This window comes from Physella acuta, unplaced genomic scaffold (genome assembly GCF_028476545.2).
Source record: "Physella acuta isolate Inbredline_101_S28 unplaced genomic scaffold, ASM2847654v3 ptg000271l, whole genome shotgun sequence".
In the NCBI taxonomy this organism is placed as follows: Eukaryota; Metazoa; Mollusca; class Gastropoda; family Physidae; genus Physella; species Physella acuta.
In genome coordinates, this window is record NW_026731790.1 from 891,451 (window position 1) to 907,666 (window position 16,216).

General features: G+C 32.8%; 1 protein-coding gene across 1 annotated transcript; it reads right to left on the reverse strand.

Annotated features, from left to right (window-relative positions):
* Positions 1-15,263: 15,263 nt before the first annotated feature.
* Positions 15,264-16,013, reverse strand: LOC131939253 (zinc finger protein 593 homolog; the record flags this gene model as incomplete). The annotated part of the gene is made up of 1 exon (XM_059297455.1): positions 15,264-16,013. A coding segment is annotated over one exon (393 nt), but the record flags the coding sequence as incomplete, so codon positions are not given.
* Between the last annotated feature and the right edge of the window lie 203 nt (positions 16,014-16,216).

Consider the following 16,216-nt stretch of genomic DNA (forward strand, 5'->3'; position numbering starts at 1 on the left):
TATCAAAATTAAATGTGCTGTTCTATGATGTGATGGGATCTAATATAAATGCTCAAATAAAAGTTTGTTTAAAGATCGTTTTCCCAAAGGCCACTATTCCAAAAAAAAAATATAGATTGAATGTAAGCTACTTCTCGATAGGACATTTGTCTGACCCATATCAAAAATTGCACACATATGATAAAGAATCAAAGTCATGGTCTATATTTCGTTGAAATTGTATCAATACCTGTTGAATGTATTATTTAGATAACTGGAACAAAAATGTGAAGTAAAAAGATGATACAAATTAAAACATTTATTTAAACAATCAATCGACTATGTAATTTATCGACACACAATTAGCTTCAAGTTTAAATTAAATTAAATTAAAATGGCAAGCCTATATGTAATATCTAATTTCGAAAGATATACTTGTGAGCTAGTACTGTGATGCATATGTCCAATAACCCATACTATAATGTATACATTACAGAGATTATGGATAGATCTAGTAACCAAGAGCTTGGCTCAATATTAAAACATTGTTTGAAACTAAACATTTGCTTTCCATGTCAAGTCTAGTACATGAAAGATAAATGTTAGACTTGGACTTGAACATGTTTATTGTCTTGTAAATAGTTAAAACATTGTTTGGATCTAAACGAAGCCGGACACAAGAAAGATAAATGTTAGACTTAGAGTTAAAGAGGTCAATAGTCCTGTAAGTCATGTTAGTAGTAAAGCTTAATATTGTAGCAAAACATAGCCAGCTCGTGTATTGTAGCAAAAGAGGTAGAACTGGTACAGCTTCTCTGATTGATCGACTTTATGTATTCTAGTTACTGATTGGTTAATGTAGATAAACTCTGAACCAAACACTTGGCTTCAACACACATCCCCCTGACTTTGTCTCGAGTAAAATTGTATAGATAGTTATAATTATAATACAGTATAAAGACTACTTAATTAGGTAAATGACATGGGATGTTGAGGTCGAATAGTAGAGTTTATAACTTCTAACATGAAAGTCTCAAGTTCAAATCGGGATTTAAGTCCTTAGTTTGTCCCTTAGTCCACCCAGCTCTTATGAGTATCAGATTCAAGTTAGTGAAAATTGCGCGTAGAAATAAATGTAACTATAGAACAACAAAAGAATGTGTTGAAAAAACATCCTATTCATAATTAACGAAACAATAAAATATATGTCTTCATATTTAATGTTTAATTAATACTAAATTACAGCAGAACAAAATAATTTGAACGCTGATTCCCCTACGATCAAGACGACACACTATATATTTATAAGAGGAGCATATCACGAGAGTTCAACACAAATATATCCCCCTGTTTTTGTCTTAAGTAAAAGTTTATAGATAGTTATCATTGTTATTCAGTATAAAGATTACTTAATTAGGTAATTGACATCGGATGTTGAGGACGAACGGAGGAGTTTATTACTTCTAACCTGAAAGTCTTGAGTTCGAATCGCAAATCAAGTCGGGTCGGTATATTGTCCCTGAGTCCTCCCTGTTCTTATGAGTACCTGATTCAAGTTAGGGAAAGTTGCTCGTATAAATACATACAACTATAGAACAACAATAAAATATGTTGAAAGGACACCCTATTCAAATATAGTTCTACATATTTATTGTTGAATTAGTACTAACTTACAACGGAACAAAATAATTTGAACAATGTTTCACCTACAATCGTGGCGGCATACTATATGGTTAACAGAGGAGCATATAAGGTTTATCACATTTAACAGTACACAAACATTGTCAAATCTTTCACAAAACATGTAACATTGTAAACATGTGAGCTGAGTTTTATTTAAAGAAATCTCATCGTTTCTCGCCCTCCAACACTATTGAGACCTTATAAGATGAAATAAAATAATAAGAAAAATAGAGTTTAAGGGAGAATGTATCAGCTGAGGAAACGATACAGTCAGAGATTTGTCCCGACGTGTTCAAGGAAGATCTACTTTTTAAAAAAAGTTATTTAATTTGTGTATATCATATCAGTTACGTACATCCTGTTGTTTATATCTAAAAGTATTTTCATTTCTTATAGGTGAAGAATAATTTGTTAACACATTGACGAACAGTGGACTTTTATCGCAGATTAATCCGAGTAAATCAAACTTCTTCAAATGGAATTTCCATAACAGCGATAGTTTATAATTTATATTTAAAAATGAATAATTATTTTTTTTTCATATATTTAAATCTATTTATTTTAAATTATATATATATATATATATATATATATATATATATATATACATATATATATATATATATATATATATATATATATATATATATATATATATATATATATATATATATATATATATATATATATATATAATCCTATTCAAGGATCATACTTATGACATATAAATGTTTGTGGCTCTTTAAAAACTGGGTAATTTTGTAAATTGTAATTTTTGGCTCTTCCGTCTCAAAAGGCTTATATGCATTAGTTTTTTTTTTTATTATCAATCATTTTCGATACGTCTATTTTTATTATTTTTTATTTTAAATGAATAATTATCAAAAGTATTTTGCATGTTAGCGAAATGCAGAATCAATCATTAATCTGAATAATCAAGCGTCTTTAAGTTGCGCACTTATTATAGCTAATGTGTTGATTTTAAAGCAAAATGGAAACAAATACATGACCTTTTTTAACAGACAATAAGTCAATTATAATTTTTATTAATAGTTAATTTCTTTTAATAAAAATAAAATAATAGCATTTATATTTAAAATTCAAGTGTTTCACTAAGAATAAACATGTAATTGTATTTATTTTTAAAGGTTGCATCCCTTGAAAGCTATGATTTGGTATGATGGGGAGTAACTCGAAAAAAATAATGGTTGACATGTTCCAGTGTTCGGGGGTGTATGTTAAAGTAGACAAAAAAACAACAAACAGAAATGTTTGGCGTGTTAGTTTTCTTCCTGGGATGGTTATGAGAATGTTAATAGATTTTGCTTTTGTAATTGAATGTTGTAGTGAGGGGTGGCCCTGTTTTTCTAGTTCCGCCACTGGTCTCAGATGACTGATGTTGCTGTAAAAGGTGGTGACGTTATAAGTTTAAATTTAGCTTTTATTTTATTGAGTTTAAATTTAGCTTTTATTTTATTATTTTTAAATTTAGCTTTTATTTTATTGAGTTTAAATTTAGCTTTTATTTTATTGAGTTTAAATTTACAAAAAAAAAATACTTTTAATTTGTGCAGGGTAGGGAAGTAAAAATAAACACACTCGTAAATACTCGTATTACTATAATTGTTTGAATTGGCATGCGTTTAAATTGCTTCAATTTGTGTAAATTTAAAAGAAAATAATATATTCTTAATAGCTTTGTGAAATGTAATTAAAGGTTGTTGCCCCTGGAAACAACAATGTGAGTTAATAGGAAATAATTAGACAAAACATTTTCTTGAAACTAGATCTAACCTACACTTTGATTAAATATTGTCATATGCGTTAATTTGATGTACCACATAATAACCTAAATTATTTCATCCATACAGTATGCTTATTAAGTTAAAAGAAAAACAAATGTAAGTGACTATATTACATTTCTAGGAATTGTCTGGCAAACTTCTGGCTCCCAATGCGATACAACAGTTCAATAACTTGAATGTATACACTATCGAGTTTAAGGTCTGATCTAGGGCCCCAGAGTTTAACTCTAATTGAAATGAGATTTTAATCTAAAATATGGTTTTCCGTGTCGTCTTGTACAATAAAGTTAACGGTTAGACTTGGTCGCTATGGCAACCCCATGTATATGTGTCACAATAACGCTTTTGTTGAGAAAACGTTACTATTGTATTGATTAAGAATAGAGCTCATTTCATTATTTCTCTTGCAGTTCTGTTGTTGAGTATTACAAGTTGCTCTCCAACATTATGTTACTGCATGTTGTATTTGCATGTGTTCGTCATTACATGTTTTTATTGGGTATGTGTATTGCTCATATATTTTGCATGCCGTAAATGCATATTGCCGTAGCATGTTATTGTTGCATTTGTTTTTGTATGCTGTTGTTGCATAATGATATTTCCTGTTGTAATTCATTGTTTCATTATATCATCTGTGGTTGTGTGACCTTGTGTGACCTTGGTATGAGGTACGTCTGGTGTGGTGGTGTTAGCTGTGGTTGCTGTTCAGTTGTTATGTTTGAGGCTTGTGGTGTCAAGCTGTGGCGTAATTGTATTCAGTGCTTTTGTTTGCGATGTTAGTTGAGCTGTTGAGATTACCTGTTGAGGTTGTTTGTTGTGTAGAAAAGCAGTGTTGGCAGGCTTTTTTTTACGTAGGATGGCCGGTAAGATATTTACATATGTCGTTGGGTCTTTGTAATTAAATGTAATGTAGTGTGTAATGCCTGAATTTTTTTTTTCTGGATAGATATAGTTACGATATTGCATAAATATGAACTTATAAACTTTGGAAATTTTAATAAACGATAATTGATCGAAATAATTACTTATATACAGATTGTTCAAGAGATATTTCCATTGGTTTTATTTTTAGGCATACACACACTTTTAAAAAAATATCATGTATAAAAACAAAAGTACAACATTTCTTTTGGACATAAAAATATAAATTTAACTTAGGCCTTTTTTTCATAATTTGTAAATGCAAATTAATTTTTTCAGTACTTGTTAATACGTCTTATTGTATTTCCAGGTAGCATCCCTTGTCATTTTCAATTGTATAAATAGGAAGTAACTAGCACGATGTTAAATTGTTTTTCACACCGCCAATTTCAAAACACAAGCGTAAAATCAATATATTTTATGTAGGTTTACAATAACCGGTCAACATTGTTACATCATGTAAGGAAAAAGAAAAACATTAGGTATGGCAATTGCAATCATTTTTTTGTAAAGTTGTGAGATTATTGCAATCCAATGACATTAAAAGCTAAATGGGGAGTTCTAAGTAGTTTTACAGGAAACGTTGTTATTTTGTATTTCATAATTGAGAGTTTTAAACAGCCCAGGATAATTTATTTAGGAAAGAGTTATTGATGACATCATCATATTAGGAAGTTTAATAGACAAAATAAAAATCTAATTAATGCATTAGCATACATATATACATACAACTTTTCTTTTGGAAGTTAAAATATAAATTAACCTATGTTAATTACATTTTTTAATATGAAATTTAAAAAAAAATAAAAAAATTGAATTTCTTTTTGCATTTTAGGTTGCAATCCTTGGTTGTTTTATTTACATACATGAAAAGTAACTAGAACAATGTAAAAATTATATTTCACACCACAAGTTTAAAAAAAAACACTTGACAAAAAGAAAATATATTTAAGTAAGCCAAAGTTAAACCACTTGTCGTCAAGGCACGTTTTTTAATGGCAGCTTATTTACATTGGGCGTCGAACCTGCTCTCAAAACACAGGTTCTAACGCTTTTTCTAAAAATTATTTAAGTCTTTCTAAACAGAAGGAAATAAACAAAGTCGCCATTGAACTGTGAATGTTATTATATTTGTTGTTGGTTTAAAAGTTTAGAACAGCATTACGACATTTTGTGGTGATGTAACGCTTAAACAACTTTATGCATTAAGGGCTGAGATTTTAGGTCAACTTTATAACGTCTGTTTGGAATAAGGTGCAAGGCAACGTTTAATGTAACTATCAAATTAACCGTGGAATGAGATGTATAGTGTGTCGCGCACCATTTTAAAGAACTTGTTGAATCTTTTAAAGTTGTTGGTGTTAAGTGGAGAGCTTAGAACCATTTTATAACATTGTATGTGAAATAGAGTATTCTAGACAGCATTGTAACATAGATTAAATAAGATGGTTAAGACATCTCTCACGTGTATATAGAAAGTGATCAGAAGGCTTTATTATCAATTATTAGTTTGAATAGTGTTTAAAAGGAAACGATGTCGTATTGTGTGCAAAATGGAGTGTATAGGGCAACACAGTATAGGCCTGTACAATTAAGTTATGTAAATGAATGACGAATTCATAATAGTTTAGATCACAGGTATGTGCTATACTATTCCCCACTAACTTCTTTGAAGTTTAATTTTTTTATGGATAAACTTAATTGACTTATCAAGAAGAGTTCAATTTACTACACTGATATACAGAGGCGTAGCGAGGTCGGGTGTCACCCGGTGCGGCACATAATGGTGTCACTCCCCAGAGGCGTAGCGACCCTTCCCGGGGACAAACTTTCAATTTTCGTTTAGCATCCACCCCCTCATTTTTTTTCTATATATTTTGATATATTTTTTTTTGCCTTGGTGTCACCCCCCTGAATGGTGTCATCCGGTGTGGTCCGCACCCCCGCCCCCCCCCTCGCTACGCCACTGCTGATATATACAATATTTAGTATAACACATCAAGTTTGTATACTTTTAGTAACTGAACAATTGATTAGTGTTAAATTGGTGATGGTGTTTTATTAATGTTAAAAAAATTACACTGCAGTTTTGTTAAGCTTTACTACTAACATGACTTACAGGACTATTGAACTCTTTAACTCTAAGTCTAACATTTATCTTTCTTGTGTCCGAATTCGTTTAGATTCAAATATTTAAAGTAAACCTGTTCAAGTTCAAGACTAACATTTAACTTTCTTGTACTAGAATTGATATGGAAAACACATTTTTAGTTTCAAACAATGTTTTAATTTTGAGCTAAGCTCTTGGTTACTATCTTTGTTAACATGGGATGTTGAGGACGAACGGAGGAGTTTATAACTTCTAACCTGAAAGTCTCGAGTTCGAATCGGAAATCAAGTCGGGTCGGTATATTGTCCCTGAGTCCACCCAGTTCTTATGAGTACCTGAATCTAGTTAGGGAAAGTTGCTCGTAGAAATAAATATTACCATAGAACAACAAAGAAATATGTTTAAAGGACACCCTATTCAAATATATGTATACATATTTATTGTTGATTTAATACTAACTTACAACGCAACAAAATAATTTGAACAATGCTTTAAGTACAATCATGGCGGCATACTATATGGTTATAAGAGGAGCATATAAAGTTTATCATATTTAACAGTATCAGGGGCGTAGCGAGGGGGGGGGGCGGGGGGTGCGGACCGCACCGGGTAACACCATTTAGGGGGGTGACACCAAGGCAAAAAATGGCAAAATATAGAGAGAAAAACTTGAGGGGGGTGCAAATCGAAAGTTTGAGGGGGGGGGGGGTGCAAATCGAAAACTTGAAAGTTTGTCCCCGGTAAGGGTCGCAACGCCTCTGGGGGGGTGACACCATTAAGTGCCGCACCGGGTGACACCCGACCTCGCTACGCCACTGAGTACATAATAATATTTATATCTAAAATTATTTTTATGTGATAAAGCTGAAGTATAGTTTGTTTACACATTGACGATCTGTAAAATTTAATCACAGATTAATCTGAATGGAAAATCCAAAGCATCAATATTCTATAATATAAATTTGAATTTTTTTTTTTTTTTTTTTTTTTTTTTTTTTTTTTTTTTTAATTTAAGAAAGTTTATTATTGCTGACAGTTTGTATGGAAATTTGTGCTGAGATCAATCTGAGTTTTTTGAAGACTCCATTAACTGGGCCCTAAGTTCAAACATTTTTTGCAGGTTTGATTCTTCTTCTTCCTGTTTCCGTTTAATTGGGTCCCGGCGACGTTCCATTCTTGGCTTCATCAAATAGTATATAGGTACACCAACAACCACTGAATATGCAATAAGTCCAAAGTATATATATGTGCGATATTTTAGAGCTTTAGTTCCTTGCATATCATTTTTAACCTTTATTTCTTTGGGAACAATCATGTCTAATTTTTTTAATCCGCGAGTGACTTTCAATTTCAGTTATTCCTTGCTTGTTAATCTCAAATTTGATTTTTTTTTTTTAATACTTTTATTTGCAATTAAAACAAGTACATCAACATCACATTTTTTTTACATAGTTTCAAAAGAAAAGGAAAGGTTTTGAACATGTACATAATGAATATTTACATGATGTCATGTATATGATTATAACAAAAATTACAAAAGATGGCAGTAAAAGGGGTGAAGGTCAAATAAACGTGTCAGAAGTCTGGGTGGGGAGTGGAAAGGATATTTTTCCGAGAATGACAAAGGGCCAGTGGAGCATTTTCTATGTAGGGAAACAAATTAAGTTGACTAGTTAAAAGAGTGTTTATTTATGTACTGGTCGCATTGAGTTTTCAAAAGGTTGCTGTGTAAAAAATGAGGGGAAAGAAACAAGATTTAGAACTTTAAAAAGTAAATGAATAGATATTCGAAATTGATGTTGGGGTGGGTGGTGGGGTCGTTGGAACAGTTAAAGGGAAAGTGGTGTTTTCATGTCTGAGGGTAAGTGGATAGAGGGGGAGAGGGGGGAGTGGGTAGATGTGTCTGACGAGGCGTGGAGAGGGTGACTGCGTGTTTTAAGGCAAGCCAAGCGTCAAATTTTGTGTTGTGTTATCTGACTGCTGAGGTGTTACCATTTGTAGTGTGTGTGGGTGGGGGGGGGGGAGGGTTTGACGAACAGATTGCTGTGTGAGCGAATTAGTGGGAGGGTGAAAGGTTGGTATGTTTAAGTCGGTGTTTATGTTTAGATGAATGTTTAGTACCGACAGGTTAGGGGTGGGTAGGCGTGTAGCTATCACGTGTAGGGATACAGTGGAGTTTTATAGATAAAAAAAAATTGGTGTTCACATAAAAGAGTTAGTAAAGTTAACGAAACAACTGTAAGTGTTAATTTGGTGATAATACAATGAATACAAAAGGAGTACGGGTCATTGGGGTCATTTGTACGTTGTGGACCAAAGTACCTTACATATATGATAATAGTAATATAGTAACAAATGATAGCTTTACAATGTTTGTAAGCTTTATAAATAAAACAATACACAAAAAGCAACAATAGGAAAATGAAATGCCAAATGATAAATGATGCGACACAAAGTGGGGACATGGGGGTTGAGGGGTGGGAGTTACATTGATGTTGTTAGAAATGTATTTGGATAATACATCATTGTCACTGTTTAACATAGTACTTCATCACAGGGGTGGTGGTGATGGGGACGAGGGGATGCACTTCTGAGGGGAAATTTGATATTGGGATCATGAGGTTTAGGGGCGGGGGGCGGAGAGGGTGTGATGAAAGGGGGATGTGTCAGTTCAATTAGGCGTTCCAGGTGGCAAAAGCAGTGTAATATGTTCTTTACGTTTTGGTGTTGTTAATTATGGTATATGTGTTTGAGTGCTGTCATTGTCAAGTCGTCTACGATAAATCAAGGCTAGTACGTGTCCCGTGAACTGTACCTTGTCGTGTTTTGCTTTTATTCTGCTGTTCCAAATAGTCTGTCTATATATAGCTACCGTCCTTGCTTTTTGCTCTAGGTCCGTCCTATCTCTTTGTATTGGAATTTTGTTTAGAGTTATGACTATATCGATATTGTAGGTCTCGTTTTTTATTACTTTGTTTTCTAGCGTCTTTTTCATGTTTTGTATGGTGGGGCATTTTAAATAGATGTGCGTTTCGGTTTCGGGTGTGTTTTGTCTGCATAGTGGGCAAAATGGTTTCTGTTGTTTTGCTAGGGGTGTTGAATTGTAGATGAGTCTGTACGTTATTTCCCTGGCTTTGGGTGTGATGGTTTTGAGGTGTAGGTTTCTGAAGGTGTCCATTGTGTCTGTAAGAGCGTATTTCCTACACCATTGAATTCTGTTGTATAGTTGAGTTGAGAGCTTTTGCACTAACTTTTTGTAAATAATTTGAAAATAATTATCAAAACTACTAGTTGATTAGTGTCAGTGGATGTAATTAATCTGAGTTTTCAAATGTCTATAAGTTGCGCACTCATTATAGCTATAGCATTCATTTAAAAGCAAAATGGATAAAATAAAAGACCATTTTTAACCGACATAAAATTTAGTCAATTTTTCAGTGACAATTATTATCTTTAAACAAAACAAATGATACGATTTACATTTAAAATTCATGTGTTTCACTAAACATTAAATTTTTATATATTATTTATTTGTATAGGTTACATCCCTTTAACAAAATGATTTTTAAAAATGGGAAGTAACTCGGCCAAATTCATGGTCGGTCTGTTCAGGTGCTCGTGGTGTATGTTAAAAACATTGGCTCCTTAAAGTAGACAAAATAAAAAAAAATAGACATGGTGCTAAGATACTTCGAACACACTTCCGAGGTCGTCACATCCGTGTCGTTAATAAAACTACATAAACGCATTGTTTACATTTAGGACATTGAGTCAAATACAGACGATATGAACATTTGAGTGATCGAGTTGATATTTGAGTATAGGTCTTCAAGATTATCATGAGTTGAAAGTATATCGTTTTATCGATCCTAAAGAAGACCGACATCAGAGCAGAATCAAGAACAGATACTACACTTTGTTCTTATCCAAAAGACCGAGAAGCGAATAAACAAATAGTGTAACGAAAAGTAAAAAATCATTAGGATGATAGATTTTTTTTTATTCTTGCAGGATTTTTTTTTCATTTATATAATTTAAAAAATAATAAACCGGGAGCTATTTCCCCTAAACTTTCTCGAATATTCTTATATAACACTGCGGGGGATGGCACCTCGGGATAGAGACATGATTTTTAATCCATTTTATTTACTTAAACGTTTTAAAATATAATGTAATCCCGTAGAAAAAAGAATTGCGCAAAAAATATATGTATAATAGTGCGGAATATTATTAGTACTTTACAAACTGACATGCGTTTTTTGAGAAATCAGAAATGGCGTAAATTACTATGTCTGGTCAACGGGATTTACTTAAATTGTGTCAAAAGGCAGATAATTAGATCGTTTACCTACATGTGAAATTCATTTATCTATCTGAAACTGTAATCAAGTTATAGGCCTTTGAAAAATGTATATAGCAACATAATGTTCGTGGAATGAGAGGTAAGGTGTAGCACAGCATTGTAAAAAACTGGGGGAATCTTAAAGCTTTTCGTAACAATATCACACGTGTGTTGAATGGGGAATTTAGGGTAAATTTTATAACATTGTATGTGGAATGGAGTATCCTAGACAGCATTATCACGAAGATTATCTAAAATGGTTAAGACATCTTTATCACATTTTATGTAGAAGGAGATCAGAGGGCTGTTTTATCAATTCTTAGTTTGATTTTTTTTTATAAAACGTTGTCATAGTGTGTGTGAACAATGGAGCTTATAGGTCAACACAGTATAGGCCTAAACAGTTAAGAAAAAAAAAGTAATAACGACTTAAGCATAGTTTAGATCACAGGAAGACAGACGTTAGACTATTCCCCTCCAACCCTGTTAAGATTTCTGTGAGAGGCCTTGACCTTTCCAAACCATTATTGCGGGCGTTCCACCAGAGGCGTAGCGACCCCTCCCGGCGCCCGGGGACAAACTTTAGATTTGGCGCCCCCCCCCCATATTTTTTATATTTATAATTCAAAATAGCAGCTAAAATGAGCTTATTTTGGCGCCTCTAGGGTCCGCGCCCGGGGAAATATGTACCCCCCTGCGCCCCGGTCGCTATCCCTCTGCGTTCCACAACCAAATTCCTTGGTCACAGCCAATATGGATATACAAGATAGTATACTTTTTTCTTTCTGTTTTCTTTGTTTGTGTTTTTATTCAAAAGTACTAACAACGTTGATTTAGTATCCAAGTAGACTGGCCAGTTATATGGATATACTAGACAATATACTTTTTTTCTTTCTGTTTTCTTTGTTTGTGTTTTTATTCAAAAGTACTAACAACGTTAATTTAGTATCCAAGTAGACTGGCCAGTTATAATACACAGATTAACTTCCGTACAAACAACATAACCAAACTACCCAGCATTCATTCTATAGCAACAACGTTCTCTACCTTCCATGTCACTATCTTTTATGCATGTGTGTTCGTGTATGTGTGTCTGTAAACACGATAACTTGAGTATCGTTACAGCAATTATGATGACATTTAATATATAAGTATTATATAAAATATGTTGATCCGTATCATCTTTTCAGCGATTTCCGATAACTGGAAGTAGAACTTTTTTCTACTTTCAAAAGCCTATACATTGAGTACTATTTCATGTAGACCATTGAAATTTCACATAAAAGTAAAAGATAATTAGCTGCCTTTTGTTTATATGCACTTCGGTAGTGGGAAGCATGGAACCAATGTCACGGGGCTGACCACAACACAGTTGTAGCGGTAGTGGGAAGCATGGAACCATTGTCACGGGGCTGGCCACAACACAGTTTTGACGCTGGGCCTATTGTCCAACGGCTCGCAGCTGTCCATATGCTCTACCTATTCTTATTGTTAGTTTATTTGTATGTTTAAAGTTGTGTTTATTTTTACCGTATAATATTTTTGAGAAAAAAATTAAAATAATGGAATTGGAGAGCCGCGTCTTGACGTAAAAGGAGCCGTATACGGCTCATGTTTGCCAATCCCTGGACTTTGGTAGTTTAGTTGCTATTTTTTTTTATCGCTAAAAACAATAGAACAACTATCAATCGGAATGCAACATTAATAAATATGTTTGTTAGTAATTAAAACATGTGGTTAGTAAACTCAATGTTTTCGTTATTTTACCTAATCTTCTCTTATTTATTATTTTTTTTAATTAAAATTAAAATAGGGTTAAAATGTAAAACTGTAAAGATTTTATATTGGTTTCAGTATCTTTGTGAACATTAATTGCATGTCGTAGTCCCTGGTAACAATAATGTGAGTTTATGCGAAATTATGCGAAAAGACATCTTCTATGTTTTTGATGAATTTTCAATTACAGATAAAAGATTTAAGACATTGTTGTAGTTAGGACAGTAGCCTAGTTAAAACGTGCCATTTGCATATTTATGTAGAGTAGTCTATATGAGAGTAGCGTTTTTAGTGTAAAAGTAACGTAAAAAGGGTAACACAATAACGTAATTAGGTGAAATGTAGCGTGTGTGGGACGTATGCTGTCGGCATACCACGTGTTGAAGTTATTTGGTCGGCAAAATTATGATTTTATTTTATTGACTTAATTACCAGATCCTCAATCGTAAGTATATCTGTGTTTCATAAGTTGTCTTAACTGTGTTATTGCACACAAATTTAGTTCAAAAGTTTGTTCGTTAAAAAATCTCAATTGATAATAGGCCTATTATAAGTTAGGCCTATACTAAATGTACTGTCTAGTAGAGTAAGTAGGGTATACTTTGTATAGTATATCGTCAAAATCATAATGAGGAGGTGTTCCAATATATGGATGATGAAAACAAATGTCTTTGTTACAGATAAAAATCTGAAGTAGCATATTGTTAGTACCATAATAGTCTTAAAATCATTAAAATAAGTTGAGTTTATACCTAGTTTTCTGTTTAGTACTCGTGTGTTTGAGGGGTTGGGGGAGAGAATTACTTCTGTTTTTACACTTTGTACTGATGTAGTCTATCTTTATTTCTATCCACAGAGAAGTGCGAAAGAGAACAATAAAAACAACATAGACCTGGAAATGATGTGTCAATGATATGGATATCTACCCTGCCTGTATTCAAGTTGCCTAGCAGCATTATGAGAAAAGAAGCAGTGTTTATGTATATTCTCAATATTTAATTACAAGATTGGTTGTTTTTGCATAAGAAATTGTCTAGGCCTATATCGTGTTCAATTAATACATTATTTTTTAAGCTAATTACTGAGTGTTGCATTTATTGTATTAATACTTTGATTTTCGTTGTATCACAAGGCAGGGGGCGTGGTGTGATCCGCACGTGACGCCATTTATAGGGCGACACCAATATTAAAATCACTAAAATTTACAGTGAATATAATTCTTTACCCAGTTAACCTTAAAACAAAATTGTTGGGGAGAGGGCAGACACCAAACCAAAAATGTAAAATTGTAGGAGGGCCGAGGGTGACACCCTCGGTTACCACACCGAGTTTCACCCGAACTAGTTTCGCCACTGACTAAATCAAATTATGTTAATGTATGCAGACAACCATAAGTTACAGACCAAACTTAACATTTTAATGCATAGGCCCACTTATAAAGAACAGTAAAAACAATGCATGTCATGCAATGTACTCTATTATATACATTTTGCCAAGGAGGTGATAAAAAGTGAAAATTAACGAGTAAGGACAGTCTGATTTACAAGAAGAAGGTATTACTTACACAAAAATACATTTTTACCCATACAAAAGTACATTACACTTCTGGAAAAGCTATTGAAACTGGCTGTATAGTTCTTAGTTCTATCTCAAAAGTGAAAAAATAATTATGTCGGGCTGCTATTGCTACATAAAGTCATAAAAATAGCTTTAATGTTCATTGTTTAATGCGCTTTAACATTTTATAAAAAAATAAATGAGTTAAAATATTTTTTCAATGGTAAATCAGACCCAGTGAAACTTCATATAATACTGGGGGACGATATATTGCTTCACGTTAAAAGTAATTCAAATTGAAATGACTAGATGTATAGGCCCCTATTTAATCTCTAATTTTGCAAGACACTGTTGGGTCTCCCACTGATATGCATATTTCCAATTGCACATATAATGTATACAATACAGATATTATGGCTTGATCTAGTAACCAAGAGCTAAGCTCAAACTTAAAACATTGCTTGAATCTAATCATTTGTTTTCCACGTAAAGTCTAGTCTTTTATCCTGAAAGTCTCAAGTTCGAATCGGAATTCAAGTCTGTAGATTGTACTTGAGTCCACGTAGCTCTTATGAGTACCGGTTACGTTAAGGAAAGTTGCGCGTTGACATACATAGAACTACTGAACAGCAATAAAATATGTTGACACGCCATCTTATTCACAATTAAAGAAACATTAAAATATGTGTATACATATTTATTGTCTAATTAATATCAGTTACTTACATAATGTTGCTTATATCTAAACTTATTTTATATGATAAAGCTGAAGAATAGTTTGTTTACACATTGACGATCAGTGGACTTTTTATCACAGATTAATACGAATAGAAAATCCAAAGCAGCGATATTTTATAATACACATTTTTTTTTTTAATTTTATTTTTTTTTTTTTTTTTTTTTATTTTTCATATGCTTTATTTTAATTACTCTCTGACAATAGGGACCAGCTAATATGAATGCTGTATTTTCATTACTGACAAAGGGGAACAGCCATTTAAAAACAAAGGCAAAAAGTATGCAAACTGCTGTTTTTGTACTTATAGCTAACTCCACATGCACACAACTTAAACAATTTTCTTTTAATTAGTTTTTTGGTACCTTATTATGACTGAATTAACTTCAAGTTAGGTTTGACTTGAAAGAAAAGAAGTGACAGTAATAATAATGTTACCAAATATTTACAAAGAAGGAGAATCTTCAACAGTCAATGGCCATCAACCTGAAGTATTTTGAAATGTCTGCACAAATATTTAAAAGTATTTATAAATACTGGTAAAAATGTAGAATGCATATAGAAATTATTGTTGAAAATTGTGTGCAACTTAAACCTACATAAAATATTTTCTTGACAAAAGCATAAGATGAACTTTAAGGACATTTTCATATACAAGTACATTATACACAAGCATAACAAGTCCCCCTCCCCCACGTAGAGATCTATGCGTCAAGTGTCTACAGGCGCCATTTCTTCTTCTGTACTTGGTTTACTCTGCTGTAGGACTGTGACTTTCTTTGGTGCAACATACGATCCCATCCCTGCAGCCCTGTCTGCCTCCTCCTGTGTGTAGGGTTCTGTTTCAAGCGCCTTCAACCTTCTTTTGTGGGGCTTGCTTTTAAAGTGGTCTGCCAGGGATTTGTCATTTATAAAATATTTCGCACAAGTCAAACAATAAAACTGTGCAGCCCCTGGTTTGTCCAGGTCAGCGTCCTGCTTTAACAAAGAGTCTAGACTTTTCATATCATTGTGGATCTGATCTAAATCACGAGTTCGTCTCTTTGTTCTATATTTCTCTTTTAGTGGTTTGTCTCCCTTATGCATCTTTTTTCTGCGGTACCTTCACATGTTTTGTTTTATCTGTTTCGTAGTCTAATAATACAAATTTAAAATAATTATCAGAAATACCTACAGATTAGAGACGTTGAGCGATGATTATTTTGAATCATCAAATATATATAAGTTAGCACTTATTATAGCTATTGCGTTCAAAAAAATGCAAAATGGATAAAACAAATTAACATTTTTAATTGACATAAACATAT